General features: G+C 43.4%; 1 protein-coding gene and 2 long non-coding RNA genes across 3 annotated transcripts; 2 read left to right on the forward strand and 1 right to left on the reverse strand.

The window, feature by feature from the left end:
* Positions 1-93: 93 nt before the first annotated feature.
* LOC123485378 lies at positions 94-5,029 on the forward strand. Its single transcript, XM_045216286.1, has 6 exons — positions 94-129; positions 2,823-3,089; positions 3,207-3,464; positions 3,563-3,808; positions 4,056-4,313; positions 4,834-5,029. The coding sequence occupies exons 3-6, from the start codon at positions 3,220-3,222 to the stop codon at positions 5,027-5,029; spliced, it is 945 nt and encodes a 314-aa protein (XP_045072221.1). The 5' UTR covers positions 94-129; positions 2,823-3,089; positions 3,207-3,219.
* A 130-nt stretch (positions 5,030-5,159) lies between these two features.
* LOC123485381 lies at positions 5,160-6,192 on the forward strand. Its single transcript, XR_006658989.1, has 4 exons — positions 5,160-5,181; positions 5,281-5,550; positions 5,806-5,889; positions 6,034-6,192. It is a non-coding gene; the product is annotated as an uncharacterized LOC123485381 (long non-coding RNA).
* A 3,467-nt stretch (positions 6,193-9,659) lies between these two features.
* Positions 9,660-10,729, reverse strand: LOC123485383. Its single transcript, XR_006658991.1, has 3 exons — positions 10,370-10,729; positions 10,077-10,148; positions 9,660-9,879 (listed from the first exon to the last, which is right to left on the reverse strand). It is a non-coding gene; the product is annotated as an uncharacterized LOC123485383 (long non-coding RNA).
* Between the last annotated feature and the right edge of the window lie 10,637 nt (positions 10,730-21,366).

The following is a 21,366-nucleotide window of genomic DNA, read 5'->3' on the forward strand; positions in this document are numbered from 1 at the left end:
GGCCTCCCTCCTCCTAGAAGTGCTGAAACTCCAACCAGAGAAGAAACCAGTAGAGCTGAAGGACTGGTCAGATGAAGAGAGTGAAGTGAGGAGTTTCCTTCAGTGTCTGCCCTACATCTCACAGCTGAGGTGAGTGGGTTTTCATATAAATGTTTTCTCTTGTAGTTTTCTCATGTTTATGATATAATAATACTCTAATAATATCTACATGTTTCAACAAGTTAATTTTGTCCCTTGTTTATCCTCAGTTCAGTATCAGCTAATATCAGAGTTTTTTTATTTTCTAGTTAAATTGATTTTGTACACATCACATCAGTGTCAGATTGTCTGGATCAGTTGTTACTATCCTTGTTGCAGTTTCCATCCATGGTTTCCTGAAAACTCAAAGCGGATCAAGTTCCTGGTGGATCTCCTGTCTCAAGCAGCAGAGTGGGAGGAGCAGACAGGAGAGAAGACACTGAAGCTGGTATCATCAATGTGGACTTACAGCACCTTTCCTTTTCTCAGTGGAGACAATTCTAAACAGAGTGATTTCCTGCTGGATCTGTACTCACATGTGAAGGACTATGAGACTCAAACAGGCAGGAGTGTCCTTCCAGCATTACAGCCAGTTTACCAGTCAGCTCCTGCAGTCTGGTCCATCGACCTCTCAGAGAGAAAGGCCTCCCTCCTCCTAGAAGTGCTGAAACTCCAACCAGAGAAGAAACCAGTAGAGCTGGAGTACTGGTCAGATGAAGAGAGTGAAGTGAGGAGTTTCCTTCAGTGTCTGCCCTACATCTCACAGCTGAGGTGAGTCTGAACATGGGTGGTGGTTAGTGATTATGTGATGCTAGTGATTATTGTCTTGTAGAAACATTGTATTATAAAACTTCAAGTGTTGGTGAATCTGGTAACATTTATACTCAGATTTCCTGACATAACAAATGTTGCATTACTAAATGTCACACATACATCATGTGAATGTCTCTAAAATTAAATACTTTTACATATAATCAAAGCACATTATGTAAATGTATAACTACTTCTTATATCTTTAGCTATGACTTGTTTCATGTGTTCATCCATGTCTGAATCAGCTGTTACTGTCCTTGTTGCAGTTTCTATCCATTCTGGCCTGAACACTCAAAGCAGATCAAGTTCCTGGTGGATCTCCTGTCTCAAGCAGCAGAGTGGGAGGAGCAGACAGGAGAGAAGACACTGAAGCTGATATCATCAGTGTGGACTTACAGCACTTTCCCCTTCTGTGATGATGAAGATGATGATGATTATGAGAATAAGGAATATCAATGTGATTTCCTGCTGGATCTGTACACACATGTGAAGGACTATGAGACTCAAACAGGCAGGAGTGTCCTTCCAGCATTACAGCCAGTTTACCAGTCAGCTCCTGCAGTCTGGTTCATAGACCTCTCAGAGAGAAAGGCCTCCCTCCTCCTAGAAGTGCTGAAACTCCAACCAGAGAAGAAACCAGTAGAGCTGAAGGGCTGGTCAGATGAAGAGAGTGAAGTGAGGAGTTTCCTTCAGTGTCTGCCCTACATCTCACAGCTGAGGTGAGTGTTTTTTTTTCCAGAGATGTGTCATATTGTACCAGCTATTTATCTTGTTAATAAGACATATTTTCATCCAAATCACTCCATTAGTCTTTATTTGCCATTCTGCCATGTAAACATTATTATTTGTCTGTGGGTGATTCCTCTGCATGACTTAACCAGAGAATCTAGGATATCATGTAGTAACAATGTTTCTCTGTCTTCTCATTCAGGTTGTTTTTTGGTTGTGATGAAGAGGCCTGGCCATTTCTGTCTAAACTCAGTGTTGCTGCAGCTGAGTATGATACAGAGACAGGAGAAAATATCTTAAAGACATTATCCTCCATGTGCAGATACACATATGATGATGATGATGATGATGATGATGGTTATGATCCATTTAGAGAGAGTGATTTCCTGCTGGATCTGTACTCACATGTGAAGGACTATGAGACTCAAACAGGCAGGAGTGTCCTTCCAGCATTACAGCCAGTTTACCAGTCAGCTCCTGCAGTCTGGTCCATAGACCTCTCAGAGAGAAAGGCCTCCCTCCTCCTAGAAGTGCTGAAACTCCAACCAGAGAAGAAACCAGTAGAGCTGAAGGGCTGGTCAGATGAAGAGAGTGAAGTGAGGAGTTTCCTTCAGTGTCTGCCCTACATCTCACAGCTGAGGTGAGTCTGAACATGTGTGGTGGTTAGTGATTATGTGATGCTAGTGATTATTGTCTTGTAGAAACATTGTAATATGAAACTGTTGGTGAATCTGGTAACATTTATACTCAGATTTCTTGACATAACAAATGTTGTATTACTAAATGTCACACAGATATTGTGAATTTTTCTTAAATTTTGTGATGCTAGAAATGTGTCTTTTAGAAATCTTGTGAATTTTATCTTTGAGACGTTTTGTAACATGAAACCTGAAAGTTTATACTCAGAATACCTAATCTAATAAAGGTATATTAGTGTTTTATATTTCATTAATCTTTAACAAATGTTGTTCTTCCACTTTGACATTACAGAGTATTTTGAGTAATTTCTTGACAAAAACATTCTAATTGATTCCATTTTAATTCCAGGTTGTAACACAATAAAAAGTATGTAAGGGGATTGAATACTAATGCAAGGCACTGTATGTACAAACATTGCTGTAACTTTAACCTCATAGTCATTGTATCATGTCAAAGTGCTGGAGTACAGAGCCAAAACAACAACAAATGTGTCACTGTCCCAATACTTTTGGACTGTCTCCTAAAAGTCTGATTTCATGTCCCCCCATGTTCTGCTGTTTCAGCTGTGATGATGACAGGTTCTTCCAGAGGGTGTGTGAGTCCGTCCCTGTGAGGTCCAGAGAGGAGGACCAGCAGTTGGCCTCTCTCCTCCAGGCCTTGGGCTCCACCCTGTCACTGGGAGGAGAGTTACCCAGGAAAACCTGCAGGTCTGTGGGGAGAGTCCTTGGTCTCTGTGCCTCCAGAGTGGACCTCACTCTTACCCCCAGCAAGATCTCTCTCCAAGGAGCCTTACTTATTGTGAGACATGAGTCAAAGCTACACAAGCTCAGGTATGTTCAGTTAGACAGATTTTACAGGTCTATTGAATAGTTTATCTTCCTATTGAGCATTTTATCTGACAAGGTTTCTCTGTTTAAAGTGACTTGAGTTTTGTCTTTTCATTCCAGGCTGAATGTGGGCATGGCAGTGAAACTGTCCAGACTGGTTAGGAGGACAGGGAGAGGTGCTACTCCACTGACTGTCCCAGAGCTCTCCCTGGTCCTAAAGAGCAACCAGCCACCAGAGAGAGTGTTATCCAGGGCTCTGAGTAGTGTGGCATCCCTGCTGAGACTCTGGAGGGTTCAGTGTCTGGACCTGACTGACTTCTGGATCCAGGGTCACTCTCTCATCACACTGCTGTGTCACCAGGGACCTCTCTCTCTCAGGTCAGTCTGAAGCTGATGTTTTTTAGAAGTAGAAATAGGAACTTCATTCATGTGTTTTTCTTGATATTTCTGACTGCCTTTATGTTCCAACCTCCTAGACTGAACTCAGACACTCTGCAGCAGCTGACTGTAGTTGTGTATGAAGCTCAGGACAAGGACTTGACTCAGTGGTTCCTGGAGAAGGTTGGTGGAGACCTGACCTCCTGCAGGCTGGACCTGGAAGTGCTTCTCTCTCTGCTGCAGCATTCAACCCACAACATCACTGTGGACCTCAGGAAGAACAGGCTCCTAGAGAAGAACATCTCAGATCTTCTCCCCTTTCTGGGAAGGGTTATATTCAAGAGGTGGGAGAACTTTTTTCTCTATTCAGACTTTCTAGAAAGAAGAACATAACTATTTATATCCAGTGACATGTTGTTCTGAGTGATCCTCTGTAATATCATTAGGGTTTAATTCAAGAGGTGAGAGATCTTTATTCAATATTTATAGACTTTCATTATTAATGTCCTATCCAGCCAGTTGTTGCTATGTGAGTTATCCTTTATGAAACCTTGACATAACCACAACAATCCATTCTCCATGTTTGTTCAGGTCCAGTTCCAGCTTTGTAAAGTCCACCATCAGACAGATCTATGACAGCAGAGCCAGTGACTGTGTGTCCAGTTTGTTGAGGTCTTCAGACCATTGGATCAACCTGAACAGCAGAGAGCTGGACAGAGTGGACTGTACTGCTCTGGGTTTTATCCTGCAGCACTGCCACCAAGTCAAAGTCAACCTGCTGTGGACCTCCATACCACCGGGGGAGATAGAGAGCATCCTGCCTCTTCTGGACAGAGTCTCCCAACTCAGGTTTAGTTGGCTCTCTTTAACCCTGCTAGAATTGATATGAAGCTTGTCATTTTCTGACTGATTTAACCACTAACCCTAACCTTAGTCTAATGCACTAAACCTTAACCTCACCTAGGGGTGGAATTGAAGGGGAACGCCGGGGAGTTGACATGACAAACAGAGTTGTAGTGTGTTTATCAGTGTTTTAATGTGTGATGGTGTTTAAATAAGTCTATGTCTGTCTGTCTGTCTCTCTCTCTCTCTCTCTCTCTCTCTCTCTCTCTCTCTCTCTCTCTCTCTGTCTCTGTCTCTGTCTCTGTCTCTGTCTCTCTCTGTCTCTGTCTCTCTCTGTCTCTATCTCTCTCTGTCTCTCTCTATCTCTCTCTGTCTCTCTCTCTGTCTCTCTCTTTCTGTCTCTCTCTCTGTCTCTCTCTTTCTCTCTCTGCTCTCTCTCTCTCTCTCTCTCTCTCTCTCTCTCTCTCTCTCTCTCTCTCTCTCTCTCTCTCTCTCTCTCTCTCTCTCTCTCTCTCTCTCTCTGTAGTGTTGACAGGAGGTTACTGCTGAGTTTCCTCCAGTGCTGTGCTGCCTCTCAGATCCAGCAGGGGGCACCACCACCACCACCACCAACAGCAGTATGGCTGCTCAGGTCTCTGCACTACAGGCTGGACTTCTCCTGCTCCTCCTCTGTGGACCTGTCAGCTCAGGACCAGGAGGGAGGCTCTGTGTCTGACCACTGACCACTGCAGGGCCATCCACTCTGTTCTGAAGCAGAACCAACACAGTACCCAGCTGGTCCAGAACCAGGTGCAGATCATCCTAAGAGACTGTGAGGTGGAGGACAGAGCACTGAGGGAGCTAGCTTCCCCATCCTGCATATTGTCAAGCTGAGGTTAGACACACAAAGACAAACATTTAACCAACTAGTTCATCAGTAGGGAGTTAGACCTACTCTGTGTCATAATGTTATCTCTGCCTCTTGTCCTGTCAGCCCCAGCAAAGCTCTGCTACGTCAGCTGCTGGACCTTGTGTGTGAGGGGATTGAAGAGGGGGTGCTGAGGCACGCAGAGTCCCTGTGCAGAGCCCTGGATGGAGAGTTGGACCTCAGTGAGACCAGGCTGGACCAGAAGGCCTGTGGATCTCTGGCCCTGGTTCTGGAACACTCAGAGGGGCTGTCAGAACTGGACCTCAGCCACTGTCAACTCACAGACCACCACCTACAGCCCCTGATCACACACCTGCACAAAGTACAAGTCCTGGAGTGAGTGGCTTTCACTGTGTGTGTGTGGGTGTGGGTGTGTGTGGGTTTGTGTGACTACATGACAAATGTCTGAACACTCGTGTTCTGTCTCTCTCACTCTCTCTCTCTCTCTCTCTCTCTCTGTCTCTGTCTCTGTCTCTGTCTCTCTGTCTCTGTCTCTCTGTCTCTCTCTCTCTCTCTGTCGCTCTCTCTCTCTCTCTCTGTCTCTCTCTCTCTGTCTCTCTCTCTCTGTCTCTCTCGCTCTCTCTGTTGTAGCCTGAGTCACAATGACATCACTGATGCTCTGACTGACAGAATACTCCAACTGGTCTCCACCAACACTTCAATACACACCGTACGGTAAGGGTGTGTGTGACGGTGAGCAGAGCATGTGTGTGAGAGATCATATGGGTGTGTCTGTTGCTGGGAGCAACTGTTGGAGGATGGAGATCTGTTGTCTAATGTTCTAATAATGATTAATAATAGTAATGTTCTTCTCTACAGACTCTTCAACAACAGAATCCAGGACAGAAGACCCTTCCTGACAGACAAGAGGTTTGAGATCTGGTGAAGATAATGTTGTATAATGACAGTATAATGTGGTCAATGTAGAAGGCTGGTTTGAGATCTGGTGAAGATAATGTTGTATAATGACAGTATAATGTGGTTAATGTAGAAGGCTGGTTTGAGATCTGGTGAAGATAATGTTGGATAATGACAATGTCAATGTATATAGAAGGCTGCTTCAAAATCACACTGATTGATCTGAGTCCAGAAAAATAGTCTTAGGGACAGGAATGTCACGAGTGTCAGTGTAATGCGGTGGATAGAAGTAAGGCAGGACACAGAACTCTAAGAAATGTACTTTACTGAAAACAACACAGAAAACAACAAACAATAACATACAAAATACACTATAACACTGCGGACCTGAATGTGTGTAAATATATAGGGAATACAATCAAACATAATGGGGAACAGGTGTAAACAATAAAGACTGAACTAGACAAACACCGAAACATCGATTGGCAGCAGCTAGTACTCCGGGGACGACGAACGCCGAAGCCTGCCCGAGCAAGGAGGAGTCCGTGACAGTTATATACTTACATGTGTATTATAACTGTAGGAGAGGAATATGTAGTTTTATTTACCACTAACAGTTGATACGTCTGTACTGTCATTAAGATCCTTAAAAACACAGGAACATGTGTATTATAACTGTAGGATAGGAATATGTAGTTTTATTTACCACTAACAGTTGATACGTCTGTACTGTCATTAAGATCCTTAAAACACAGGAACATGTGTATTATAACTGTAGGGATAGGAATATGTAGTTTTATTTACCACTAACAGTTGATACGTCTGTACTGTCATTAAGATCCTTAAAAACACAGGAACATGTGTATTATAACTGTAGGATAGGAATATGTAGTTTTATTTACCACTAACAGTTGATACGTCTGTACTGTCATTAAGATCCTTAAAAACACAGGAACATGTGTATTATAACATAGGATAGGAATATGTAGTTTTATTTACCACTAACAGTTTGTGTGCAAATACTTTAAATATTCATACATTATTTTGTATCTAATTTTTTAAAGAAATTAATGGTATACCTTGTTTTATTAATATCTACATTGTACTGTAATACAGGAAACGTATGATCTCTGTAATTGCAAACAAAGGTTTCTGTACCAAATATTAAGTTCTGCTTTTCTGATGTATGAAATACTTATGTCATGCAATAAAATGCAAATTAATTACTTAAAAATCATACAATGTGATTTTCTGGATTTTTGTTTTAGATTCCATCTCTCACAGTTGAAGTGTACATATGATAAAAATTACAGACCCCTACATGCTTTGTAAGTAGGAAAACCTGCAAAGTCGGCAGTGTATCAAATACTTGTTCTCCCCACTGTATATATTCAACCACAAGGGTGCACTAATGAGCTATGAATTTAAAAAAATAATAATAATAGAGGACTACTGAAATAATATTATTTCAGTGTAGATAAGGGAAGGCCAGTTTAAAATGAAAACATGCCAGCCAGACAAGCCAGTGTATGAATCAAATGTATTTGCATATGAATGGAGTGGAAATTAGCCTAATTGGTAACAAATATGACGTGGGGAAAAGTCAGGCTATTGTTTTTCAAATCCAGATTAAATATAGGTCTTCATGTGTATCAAATCTGTAGGCGATTGTGGGCCAAATCAATGACAAACGGCTGAAATGTTCAGGCTTCATCATGATCTGTGATCAAAACAGGCTGGGGGTGTTTTCGGTTCCGTTTAGACTAAGGATATGCGTAAGAACGCAACTGCACTGAAATGAATAGCCGGATTCAATGGGATTGTCCTGAATAAGAACGTTGTTATCTGATTAACTGTTTGGTCTATGCATATACCCATACCGATTCTATCGTTTTGGTCTTTTGCGGTAGGCATAGCCTACCACTAATATTATATATTGCGGAGTTTTTAATAAACCAACCACATTTTCCTGTGATGTTGAGGCTGAGCAAGACCTTCGATAGGCTAGTAGACTATGCGGAAATAATCGTGGAGTGAATTATTGTTATAGCATAGATCGCTTTATATAATCTGGACCGTTTTTTCTAAGGCTCAGCAAACAAGGGGTAGCATATGCTTTTTGAACCTCTCTATAACAAGGGTTAGGCCTATATCCTCACCCCCTCAATTCGAGCCCTGCTTTTAAACATAGGACATCTCCACAGAAATGTATAGCCTAAGGATTGCATGGTGACATTGATTGTGTTTGTTAAACCGGTCAACTGGGAACTCAGGGGGGGAAATGAGGTCAAATAATGACATCAGTGATTTTCAGGTCATTGAAAGATGACAGAGTTTCTGAATGGGAATTCCGAGTTGGATGACCGGTCAACAACAACAAAATCCCAGTCTGAGCTCGTTTTTCCCCGAATTCCCAGTTGTCTTGAACGCACTGAAGGCGGAGGTCAGAGATTGCCGAGTTGTTTGAATACGCCAACAGAGACCTAGGTTACCTCTTATTTCTGAATAGGGCTACCTCCAACAAATAAGCCCTTGTGTCTGTATTGATGTGAGAAATAGGCATATCTACACAGTAATGGTGGCTGGCTGCGATATCAACTAGCCTAATCATTTTTCTATTGAGGTGAAATGCCTATTTTAGCTAAATCGAAAAAATGAAATTGATTAGATTACCCTGGCAATGAAAAATATTTTTTTACAAAATCATGAATATGTAGAGGTTTGTAAAAATTCCCTGTCTTAGGTCAGTTAGGATCACCACTTTATTTTAAGAATGTTTGTAAGGCGTTCATGGTGAGCTCTTTAAAAAAAAGAGGCAGCGGCAGGTAGCTTAGTGGTTAAGAGCGTAGTGCCAGTAACCGAAAGGTCGCTGGTTCTAATCCCCGAGCCGACTAGGTGAAAAATCTGTCGATGTGCCCTTGAGCAAGGCACTTAACCCTAATTAATCCTGTAAGTCGCTCTGGATAAGAGCGTCTGCTAAATGACTCAAATGTAAATGTAAATGTTAATAATAAACCAAACAGACGCTTAAACTAACACGTGACGCGTAAGAGGTGTGAGGAAGAGGAGGTGGGGAGAGAGGTGTGAGAAAGAGGCGGTGGGGAGAGAGGTGTGAGAAAGAGGGGGTGGGGAGAGAGGTGTGAGAAAGAGGAGGTGGGGAGAGAGGTGTGAGAAAGAGGAGGTGGGGAGAGAGGTGAGAAAGAGGAGGTGGGGAGAGAGGTGTGAAGAAAGAGTGTCAAAGACAGAAAGGAAAGAGGTAAGAATAGAGGAGCAGGGAAGACAGCATATGATTAATGAATTCCAGTGCTACTAGGGAAGACAGCATATGATTAATGAATTACAGTGCTACTAGGGAAGACAGCATATGATTAATGAATTACAGTGCTACTAGGGAAGACAGCATATGATTAATGAACTACAGTGCTACTGGGGAAGACAGCATATGATTAATGAATTACAGTGCTACTGGGGAAGACAGCATATGATTAATGAATTACAGTGCTACTAGGGAAGACAGCATATGATTAATGAATTACAGTGCTACTGGGGAAGACAGCATATGATTAATGAACTACAGTGCTACTAGGGAAGACAGCATATGATTAATGAATTACAGTGCTACTAGGGAAGACAGCATATGATTAATGAATTACAGTGCTACCCTAATATTCTCTCAGGTCATCACAATTACATAATAGTGTCTCTAGCGGTGTCTCCTAACAGCCTTGGGCCCCCAGTTGGCCAGAAGGTGATCTTAAGAGCGGGTGAGATGGACTGGACTGGAGGTTGGCACCCATCAAAACATACCTGCAGACGAGAGACAGATGGAGAGAGAGATGGCATGTTATTCTAACACTGTCAGTCATCATCATCATCATCAGGAGGTGAAATGCAAAACTGACCTTGTATCATTATCTCTGGGACTACTACATCTATATCTGTATTTCAATGTAAAGCATCTCTTTAATAATACTCCCTGTTGACCCGACCAAGTGACCTCTCACCTCTGATCATGCTGTGCCCTCTGTGTAGCCAGTTCAGATGCGGGAGGGGTTCACCGACACAGCTGATATAACCTAGAGGATTTAGGGAGAAGGGGGGGAGGGATGAAGTGAAGGAGAGAGACTTTTTGAGAAAATAAGGTAGTTAAAGAGACAGTGTTCAACAGGAATCTCTGTGTGTGGCCTCACCTGGTGTCCACACTAAGTGGCTGCAGAGTACTTTATACTGGAAAACATGCACAGACACAGGAGGACAAATAATATAGCGTAGTTATATAAATAATGGAGTGTCTTACTATTCTCCATGGTTGGTCCTCTGGCCTGTCCTTTTGGAGGTGGAAGGAGCCACAGTTCTACACCTGAGCCTGCTTACTGCACAATCCATCAATCAGATTGAGTGTGTAGGTGTGGGTTATAGGGTGTCTAATTGTTTTCAATATGGGTCACTCTTAAAAGAGCCTGTTTTGTTTTTGTACAGACGTCCTCACCTGAGAAGTAGAACTCAAAAGGAGAGAAACTGGGAATGTAATAACTGCAGTTAACGAAGCTAAGTCAATGGAAGAATACTCTTATTGCAATGTGGATGGCTCTTAAAACATTTACATTTACGACATTTAGCAGACGCTCTTATCCAGAGCGACTTACAAATTGGTGCATTCACCTTATAGCCAGTGGGATAACCACTTTACAATATGTATTATTTTTTTAAAAAAAGTATCTTTCTTTCTTTGGGGAGGGGTAAGGGGGGGTAGAAGGATTGCTTTATCCTATCCCAGGTGTTCCTTAAAGAGGTGGGGTTTCAAGTGTCTCCGGTAGGTGGTGAGTGACTCCGCTGTCCTGGCGTCGTGAGGGAGCTTGTTCCACCATTGGGGTGCCAGAGCAACGAACAGTTTTGACTGGGCGGAGCGGGAACTGTGCTTCCGCAGAGGTAGGGGGGCCAGCAGGCCAGAGGTGGATGAACGAGCCTTTGGTTGTGATAGTGTAGTCTATGGTGTTGCCAGGGAACAGCACCCTTCGAAGAAGTAGGAGTTGAAGATCTCCCGCACACGGATTGCCTCTCATGCTGCGTTGTTGGCCCCATCCTGGTAACATCCTGCAGAGCAGCAGACCTCTCCTCTGGCACACGGTGGCGAGCTGCAGACCCCCTCCTGGTCCTCGCGTCCATCCTCATGATAGTTATGCAGGACACAGGAAGCCTTCACACACAGGCCTGAATTCCCCCAGGAGGCAGTCCCAGTTGGCCCTGGTCACCCAACCTTGCAGTGCCCTACACAGTAACTGGAGGCAATCGTTTTGAAGGAATCTCCAGTTACAAGGTATCTGCTGGAATATGGAAGATAATGCCATTATTAGACTTTTTACATCACCAGGTCATTGTGGATTACTAAAGTATCATATCCCTTATAACAAATCATGATAACATTGATAGATAGATGCATGTGCAGCACGTGACAATAGCAGGATCATATCAAGGATAGAATCACAAATGAACACACAAATACCACTTGAAGCTTGATCATTTGAACCAGCTGTGTAGTGCTAAGGCAAAAAAACGTGCAACCCCTTCGAGTCCCCAAGGACCACGACAGAGAACCACTGCTCTTCATCGGGACCTCTTCATCTGCAGACAGGCTTTCACAGCTCTCTGTACCTGAGGACAGAAAACCTCACAAGAAACAGACTTCACTATACTAAAATTAGACCGCACTGAATATGATGTTACTGTTATCTCCGTCCTCACTTCTAGGGACTGGAACTACCCAACAGAACCTGCCCTCTCCAGAACAGCCTACTCTCTCACTTTGACAGATGGGGCTGCTATCCTTTCACCCTCCTCCATGGCTATTAGCTAGCTACCTACAAATGCATTTGGGAGTTTTTATTTTTTTACAGTGATAAATACATCAAGTTAGCTAGCTAATATGAAGTTAGGTAGCTGGTCAAATGTAATTCACTTAGCTAGCTATCTATACAGTATGTAAAGTCGGCTAGATAGCTAGCTACGTTAGCAGCTCATTTGAGTTAGCATGCACTGTAGCTAGTTAGCTAATAATACATCGTTTTTTTTTACATTTTCAAAATGTATTTACTACTTGAATAGGTTCACCCAGCCATGTGGACGATTGGAAACAGGGCAGCAAAGTTCGTTGTTACCAGAGCGGTTTAGAGCATATTACTACTATTTACCTGTGAATAACCAGACCTTCATTCAAACTTGCTATGCTGAATTCTTGACGCACAGTCGAACATGCTGCCAGCAAGCGGGCCAACGCACGGAGCATTACAAGCTAACCTGGCCGGACGCTCGTTGCTAAATAAATGGACACACACACGTTATTCAATCATTTCACCCACAGTGTTAGCGAGCGTCTACGTGGCCAGGCGCTAAAAATAAAACTCGGTTCTATTTGTGACTCTCGACCCGCTGCAAGTCCTCTCCTCTCCCATCTCCTCATTGGTTTTTAGGAGCATCTACCGACGTGGGTGATTGAAAGATGAACTGAGGTCCACACCTCCCAGTCCAGTTGGTGGTGGTAATGCACCTTAAAGTTGGTTGCCAACCGACATATAAAGTCCAAAGAAGAAGAAGAAGCCTGAATTTGGTTTACCATTTTATCTGTGGATGAATAGGCTCTATGCACGCATCACTTCCGCATTGGTGTAAGGATGCTTGGGCATTTCCGGTTACCGGAAAAAAACATTAGACAGCGACAGTAGACCGTTATGATGGCAGAGATGAAGTTTACAAGGTGTTTGCTGGAGTTGCCTAAAGTATCTGTTAATGATATAAGGAGGGTCGTCCGGACATCCAGTACGACACCACGTAGCAAACTGGATAAAGGCTTCAAATTTTACGTTTCTTCTTTTCTTTGCAACTTTGAAGGTAATATGCTAACGCTTAGCTAGCCTTAACTAGAAGCCTGCTTGGTGTTTTAAGTCATGACTCCATCCTGCTTCAGGTTAATCAAGCTTTAAATAAAGTTTAATCATGTGTATATACCTCTCACTTCATGTGTTTGTACTTTTATGAAAGTATCAGGTAAAAACAGGGCTTCAAATGAGATCTCTGTGAGAGCCCACTGCTACCGCTCAATGAAGAAACTAAAGCCACCACACCAGCTGTTGAACTTGTTCAAGGTTCCGTTCAACACATGTTTTACTCGTTTATAGTTACCACAGATTTGATTGCCATTGCTAAGAGAACACTTCAGAACTTTAGTGGTTTTCACGATAGCTGAACAGTGGTAGCCTAATACAGACCAGGGTAGCTGAGTGGGAATTGCCATGCTTTGTTGTTGGGTCTGTTGGAAACAAATTGGGGTTTGGTTTGAAATGTAAACAATAATGAGATCACTACATTTTCCTGACTTGATGACTGCAATGACAGTAACATATTCCACTCAGCTATTCTTCAAACTGCTGATGTTCTACTCAAAACTGTCCTGTCATCTTTACTTCTTTCTTTATAAACATATGGCCCAACTTCCTTGCTTTTGTACTTTATGTTTCTACCTTTTCAAGAGGAATTAGGAGCATAAACCTTCACTCTACTGTTGTTATTAGTACTAGGCTACAATGTTGCACCACTCACCTACTGCTCTGCCAATACTGTTTGAAGGTAGTTAAATGGCACAAGACATAGTACTGTAATACTCAGTTAGACAGACATACAGTAGGTCAACTACATGGTACTGTAATACTGTTAGACAGACATACAGTAGGTCAACTACATGGTACTGTAATACTCAGTTAGACAGACATACAGTAGGTCAACTACATGGTACTGTAATACTGTTAGACAGACATACAGTAGGTCAACTACATGGTACTGGAATACTGTTAGACAGACATACAGTAGGTCAACTACATGGTACTGTAATACTGTTAGACAGACATACAGTAGGTCAACTACATGGTACTGGAATACTGTTAGACAGACATACAGTAGGTCAACTACATGGTACTGTAATACTGTTAGACAGACATACAGTAGGTCAACTACATGGTACTGTAATACTGTTAGACAGACATACAGTAAGTCAACTACATGGTACTGTAATACTCAGTTAGACAGACATACAGTAGGTCAACTACATGGTACTGTAATACTGTTAGACAGTCATACAGTAGGTCAACTACATGGTACTGTAATACTGTTAGACAGACATACAGTAGGTCTACATGGTACTGTAATACTCAGACAGACATACAGTAGGTCAACTACATGGTACTGTAATACTGTTAGACAGACATACAGTAGGTCAACTACATGGTACTGTAATACTGTTAGACAGACATACAGTAGGTCAACTACATGGTACTGTAATACTCAGTTAGACAGACATAGCAGTAGGTCAACTACATGGTACTGTAATACTGTTAGACAGACATACAGTAGGTCAACTAGTGTAAATCATGTATAAACTACTGTGTTACTATATCAACAGAACTGGTTGCTACAGCTGCAACAGTTCAATCATGTTTAAACTACTGTCTTATCAACAGACCCATTAAAGAGATTCTCTGATACTTGTGGTCCCTGCACTGATTAGTTAATTTCATTTCGATCTCCTTTGCATTATTGTAGCCTTTCTCTGTAGCCTGTCAACTATGTGTCTGTCTATCCCTGTTCTCTCCTCTCCTCACAGGCCATACAAACGCTTCACACCGCGTGGCTGCTACCACTCTAATCTGGTGGTCCCTGCGCGCACGACCCACGTGGAGTTCCAGGTCTCAGGCAGCCTCTGGAACTGCCGTTCTGCTGCCAACAAAGCTGACTTCATCCCAGCCTATGCTAATCTCCAGTCCCTCGACTTCCTGGCGCTGACGGAAACACTGGATTACCACTGAAAACACTGCTACTCCTACTGCCCTCTCTCCTCGTCTGACCATGTGTTCTCGCATACCCCGAGAGCATCTGGTCAGAGGGGTGGTGGACAGGAATCCTCATCTCTCCCAAGTGGACATTCTCAATTTTTCCCCTAACCCATCTGTCTATCTCCTCATTTGAATTCCATGCTGTCACAGTCACTAGCCCATTTAAGCTTAATATCCTTGTTCATCTATCGCCTCCAGGTTCCCTTGGAGAGTTCATCAATGAGCTTGACGCCTTGATAAGTTCCTTTCCTGAGGATGGCTCACCCCTCACAGTTTTGGGGGATTTCAACCTCCCTATGTCCACATTTGACTCATTTCCTCTGCCTCCTTCTTTCCACTTCTCTCCTCTTTGACCTCACCCTCTCACCGTCCCCCTACTCACAAGGCAGGCAATACGCTTGACATCATCTTTACTAGATGCTGCTCTTCTACTAATCTCACTGCAACTCCCCTCCATGTCTCCGACCACTACTTTGTTTCCTTTTCTCTCGCTCTCCTCCCACACTACTCACTCTGCCCCTACACAGATGGTAATGCGCCGCCGCAACCTTCGCTCTCTCTCTCCCACTACTCTCTCCTCTTCCATCTATCATCTCTTCCTCTCTGCTCAATCCTTCTCCCTCCAATCTCCTGATTCTGCCTCCTCAACCCTCCTCTCCTCCCTTTCTGCATCCTTTGACTCTCTGTGTCCCCTATCCTCCCGGCCGGCTCGGTCCTCCCCCTCCAGCTCCGTGGCTTGACGACTCATTGCGAGCTCACAGAACAGAGCTCCGGGCAGCGGAGCGGAAATGAAAGAAAACTAAACTCCCTGCCGACCTGGCATCTTTTCTACTCCCTCCTCTCTACATTTTCTTCATCTGTTTCTGCTGCTAAGGCCACTTTCTACCACTCTAAATTCCAAGCATCTGCCTCTAACCCTAGGGAAGCTCTTTGCCACATTTTCCTCCCTCCTGAATCCTCCCCCCCCGCCCCCTCCTCTCTCTCTGTGGATGACTCCGTCAACCACTTTGAAAAGAAGGTTGACGACATTCGATCCTCGTTTGTTAAGTCTAATGACACTGCTGGTCCTACTCACACTGCCCTACCCTATGCTTTGACTTCTTTCTCCCCTATCTCTCTCCAGATAAAATCCTGCGACTTGTGACTGCAGGCCGCCCAACAACCTGCCCGCTTGACCCCATCCCCTCCTCTCTTCTCCAGACCATCTCCGGTGACCTTCTCCCCTACCTCACCTCGCTGATCAACTCATCCTTGACCGCTGGCCATGTCCCTTCCGTCTTCAAGAGAGCGAGAGTTGCTCCCCTTCTCAAGAAACCAACACTCGATCCCACTGATGTCAACAACTACAGACCAGTATCCCTTCTTTCTTTCTTTCCAAAACTATTGAGCGTGCTGCCTTTAGCCAACTCTCTTGCTATCTCTCTCAGAATGACCTTCTTGATCCAAACCAGTCAGGTTTCAGGACTGGTCATTCAACTGAGACTGCTCTTCTCTGTGTCACGGAGGCTCTCCGCACTGCTAAAGCTAACTCTCTCTCCTCTGCTCTTGTCCTTCTAGACCTGTCTGCTGCCTTTGATACTGTGAACCATCAGATCCTCTCTCCACCCCCTCCGAGGCTGGGCATCCTCCGGCGCGGCTCACCCTGGATTGCGCCCCACCGACCGGTCGGGCCTACCAAGTGGGGTGGCGAGAAGCGTCTCGGACCACGTGGGCTCACCACTGGTGTCCAGGCCGACCAGCTAGGCCCTCCTCTCCCTATACACCAAGTATTGGCTGTATATCCTCACATGGCCTCTCCCCTATCATTGCTACGCGACGATACACAACAATCTCCGATAACAGTGGGACGCATCTCTGCATGTCTGGCAGACATATCAAAGTATGTGATGACTGGATCACCACCTCAACTGAACCCTGGCAAGAGGAGTGCTCTCTCCCCCCGGGAAGGACTGCCGCTATGATCTCGCATACGTTGAAATCGGCAAGTTCCAGATGGAAGAGCTAGGCGTGACCCCCGAAACACCGTCTCGCCAACACTCAAGGGGTGACCCGCTCCTGCAGGTTATGCTCTACAACACCTCGGAGAGTACGACCTGCTTACACAGGAAGGGACAGTAATCCAGGCACTTGTATCTCCGTTGGGACTACTGCAATGCTTTGGCGGCCTCTGCCTGTGCCATTAAACCCCACAACTCATCCAGAATGCCGGAGGCTGGTGTTGCAACCTTCCCAAGTTCTCTCACGCTACCCTCCGCCCGCACACTCCACTGGCTTCAGCTGAAGCTCGGATCCGCCACAAGACCATGGTGCTTGGCTCATGGAGCAGTGAGGGGAACGGCACTCTGTACCTTCGGGCTCTGATCAGTCCCTACACCCAAACGAGGGCATTGCTCATCCACCTCTGGCCTGCTGGCTTCCCCTGCGGAAGCATAGTTCGCTCAGCCCAGTCAAAACTGTTCGCTGCTCTGGCACCCCAATGGTGGAACAAGCTCGCCCAACGCCAGGACAGCGGAGTACTCACCACCTTCCGGAGACATTTGAAACCCCACCTCTTTAAGGAATATGGGATAGGATAAAGTAATCCTTCTACCCCCCCGAAAAAATTGTAAAGTGGGATCCCACTGGCTATAGGGTGAACGCACCAATTGGTGCGTGCTTCTGATAAGAGCGTCCGCTAAATGACGTAAATGTGCCCTTGAGCAAGGACTTAACCCTAATGCTCCTGTAAGTGCGGATAAGAGCGCAAATGAAAATGAATGTAAATGTTGTATATTTTAGAATAGGTGAAAGTAGCACTCAGGAGCCAAAAAGTGGCGATAATTGCATACTATGTACATAGTGTGCAGATATGTGCACCAGATCATTGGTCTCTCGTTTGGGTAGGCCTCTTTGAGCTGTACTCAAATGGGAGGCGCGAAGCTCATTGGCTAGAACTCAAACTGCAAAGGGGCTGGCTCATGTGGGGGAAATGAGGGGAAAAGGGAGGCACAGCTGGAAGAAAAGTGCTTTCAAACTAGGGATTTTATTGCTAATTGAGGTAAGACCGTATTTCTGCTCATAGATTATACAGGTAAGAACTACACATTGAAACATCCAGCCCAAAGTGGGAGGTTAAAAAATAATTTCTTAGTTCCAAACTACCGGAGCATGTTTTAAACTCCCTAAGATTAACAACTAGGATAATCTAAGTAACAGAATAAAAACATCCCTGTCAAAATCCATCAGTTTATGATAGAGATATGCATGGGCTGGGTCTCAATCCACCACATGCACCAATGGCAGCCCTCAGCATCCGTGGAGACGCTCTGTAGCGCCCAAACAAGATGGTGGCCCCTGTCTAAGTAACAGAATAAAATAAAAGGGGGATAATATGTGTAAATATATGATATATATAATTTCTGAGCTTTCTAATATCCACTAGATATAGGACAGACACTTCCAAACCTATTTATGATTTATTTTTTGATGTTTTTTTGCCATTTATTAATGTGTTGTTCAAAGTTTTATGGATAGTAGAAAGGATAATTCAATTTTTATCAAATAAATTTTTACATATATGTTTTTATACCTAAAGGGGTCCTAAAATTCAAAATCAAATAGCTAAATTATCTTTGGTAAGAACATCTTAAAACAATTCATATGTAAGCTTAGAACCTTAATGTGTCAATGTGTTTGTACTTGTCTCTATACAAATAAAAGAAAACAAACATGGATGATGTTTTTTCTGATATTAAAACAGAAAACCTCCCGAAAGTTTACTTTTTTGACTGTGTAAATGACGGATATCCTTGGCACGCATCTCGGGATAGCGGGCCCCGCCCATTTACAGGATGCACCATATTAGGTCAATGACGTCAACGGAATCTTTGGAATTATTTTTGGGAACGGAACGAAGTTTAACTTGTTATCTTTACGATAAATGCATAGATGTATGTTTATGAACTGATATTATGTTGATATCCTCACCCTTTCCTCGTCAGATGGTGAGCAAGCTAGAAAACCCTGCAAAGTCAGTTGGCATTAAACAGCAACAGAAAAAAGAGAGACAAGCTTCATACATGGTACCTCAACAAGAGCTAATAAATAACCTCCACAATAACCACAAGACTTTGACATTTAGCGAAGCCAGTAGTTTATTTGGATTTTTTGCAGAATTTCTTTTGATCTCTGGAAACGATGATGTAGTGGTCCTCTGTAGCTCAGCTGGTAGAGCACGGCGCTTGTAACGCCAGGGTGTGGATATTTTATAGAAACCACCTAAACGGTAGTGGGTTGATCCCCGGGAACACCCATACATAAAAAAATGTATGACGCATGACTGTAAGTCGTTTTGGATAAAAGGTTAAATGGAAATTATTATTATAATAGTGCAAGAAGTCTACTCTAGAAAAGACTGGATGTTAAAGCTGTTGATGCTTCAGACTCAGACTGCAACAGATCACTGACTGCTCAATGCTGTAGTTCATTCCTTCAGCAAGCAGCGAGGAAACTCCAGAGAGAAGTTCCGCTTCATAGTTTACACGTCATTAAGATTATCATTCCTATAGCTTTTAATAGACCGATAAACCGAGCGGCTTCATTCATCATGCATGAATGAAATCATAGTCATTGCCCGGGACTAAACTAACTGGGGCATGTTCGCTGAGCAGGACCCAACGGTTTTTAACGTTCCGGTAGAGATAGGCCTCTGCTATGAACAAACATGTCTCTCTGACATTTAGAATAAGAAATCAGGGGCATATGTGGTAATTATATCGAAACATTCGACAACGTTTGGCGACTGAACTTTGCTTTGGGGTATATTCATCAGGAAACAAACGGAAACAAACCGGACGAAACAGGGAGGGACTAACCTGAACTTGTCCAGTTAGAAACGCTCGTTTTTGTTGTAAAACGTTTAGCTACGATGTGCACGATTGAATACACAGCTGGAAAGTATGAGACAGCGCTCCTGCTGGTGATTAGTACATTAAAACCACGTTCAGTAGCCAAACGTTGTCGAAATGTTGCCGATAGAAATGCCATGAATAGAGCGAAGTGATTCCTTATTCTAAATGTCTGAGGCATGTTTGTCCTACATAGTGTATTTCTATCTGAACGTTCCAAAACGTTGCTTCTTGCTGAACGCGCCCCAATAAGTTTTTTATACACGGAAGATAAGTGAAAGTGAAAGTAAAATAGGTGAGCTACACCAGGTCACTGCAGCGGGACTCGAGGTCAGGGTTTTCTAAAAATCGATCATAATAACGTGGTAAGGGTTTTCTAACAATCGATCATAATAACGTGTTAAACAGAAGGTTAGGCCCTACTTGCTACATTTTAGCTGGTCTAGACTAGACTTGAGAGTCTGACAAACTGTCAAAGCGAGTCAACATTAGGATGAGAAGTTCCTGCTGTCTAGTAGATGTAGTTGTTAGAGGAAATGCCAACACATTTACAGTCTAGTTTGATTTGTTTCTAATACTCATTTCAGGTTGTATTATTATCAGTGGTGGCTGGTAAAAATATTCTGTGGGGCTGTGCCATACTTTTTTTTCCTGTAACCATCACAATATATTTTAACACAAACTGCAGGACAGAGTGCTCAGTGAAACATTCAGTAATTATTTAATGCCAATATTAAAAAGTTGAGGCATTCTTACACAAAAACATATTACACAAACCCAAGCCTTTCATTTGCATTTAAAGTGAACTTTTCACCATTGGTAGTAAACAGGCAACGTAACAGGCATGTGTCAGAACAGAGGGAGAAGTGGACAAAACATGAAATTATTATAAAGTTTATAGGAAATCTTACACTGTAGGAAAGGGATGTATAATATAGAAATGGATATCAAGTGGATGAACTCAAACCTTTGACTGGAAGAATAGCATACAGTATTTTATGATCATACTAAATGTGACTAATTGTTAATGTGCTCCAGAACTGCAACAATTAATTGATATAAAACAACATATATACAGTAATATTAGCAAAGACACTATTAAGACTTTCTAGAGTACATATAAACTTGATTTTTATGCTAAGGTCAACTATATACAAAGAAACATGGAGACGTCTGTGTGTGTGTGTCTGTCATCTTATTTGTACAGGAATTTTGCCCGTCTGTCCTTCTGAGTGGCAAACCTCTCAATGACCTCTTTGATTAAAGTCAGGAATGTCCCTGACAAGTTTCTTCTCCATGGAGAGCATGGCCAGAGCGTTCAGGTGATCCTGTGTATGCTGTTTCTCAGGAAGGTCTTGATCCTTTTCAGTGTAGAGAAGCACCTTTCTGACTCAGCAGTTGTCATGGGTGTGGTGATGAGGATCTTGAGGAGGCTGGCAGTCTCTGTGAAAGTGCTCTGAAGGTTGTTCTCCATGAAGAACTGGTACAGGGGCACTGCACCACTACAAGCCTTGAACTCACTGTTCTCA

Source organism: Coregonus clupeaformis, unplaced genomic scaffold (assembly GCF_020615455.1).
Source record: "Coregonus clupeaformis isolate EN_2021a unplaced genomic scaffold, ASM2061545v1 scaf0665, whole genome shotgun sequence".
NCBI classification, from domain to species: domain Eukaryota; kingdom Metazoa; phylum Chordata; class Actinopteri; order Salmoniformes; family Salmonidae; genus Coregonus; species Coregonus clupeaformis.

Bases quoted from the DNA above. Each gene is read 5' to 3' on its own strand.
- LOC123485378 (XM_045216286.1), top strand. From the start codon at position 3,220: ATGGCAGTGAAACTGTCCAGACTGGTTAGGAGGACAGGGAGAGGTGCT. The intron at 3,465-3,562 runs GTCAGTCTGAAG...CCAACCTCCTAG, and splicing joins CAGGGACCTCTCTCTCTCAG to ACTGAACTCAGACACTCTGC. The intron at 3,809-4,055 runs GTGGGAGAACTT...ATGTTTGTTCAG, and splicing joins GGAAGGGTTATATTCAAGAG to GTCCAGTTCCAGCTTTGTAA.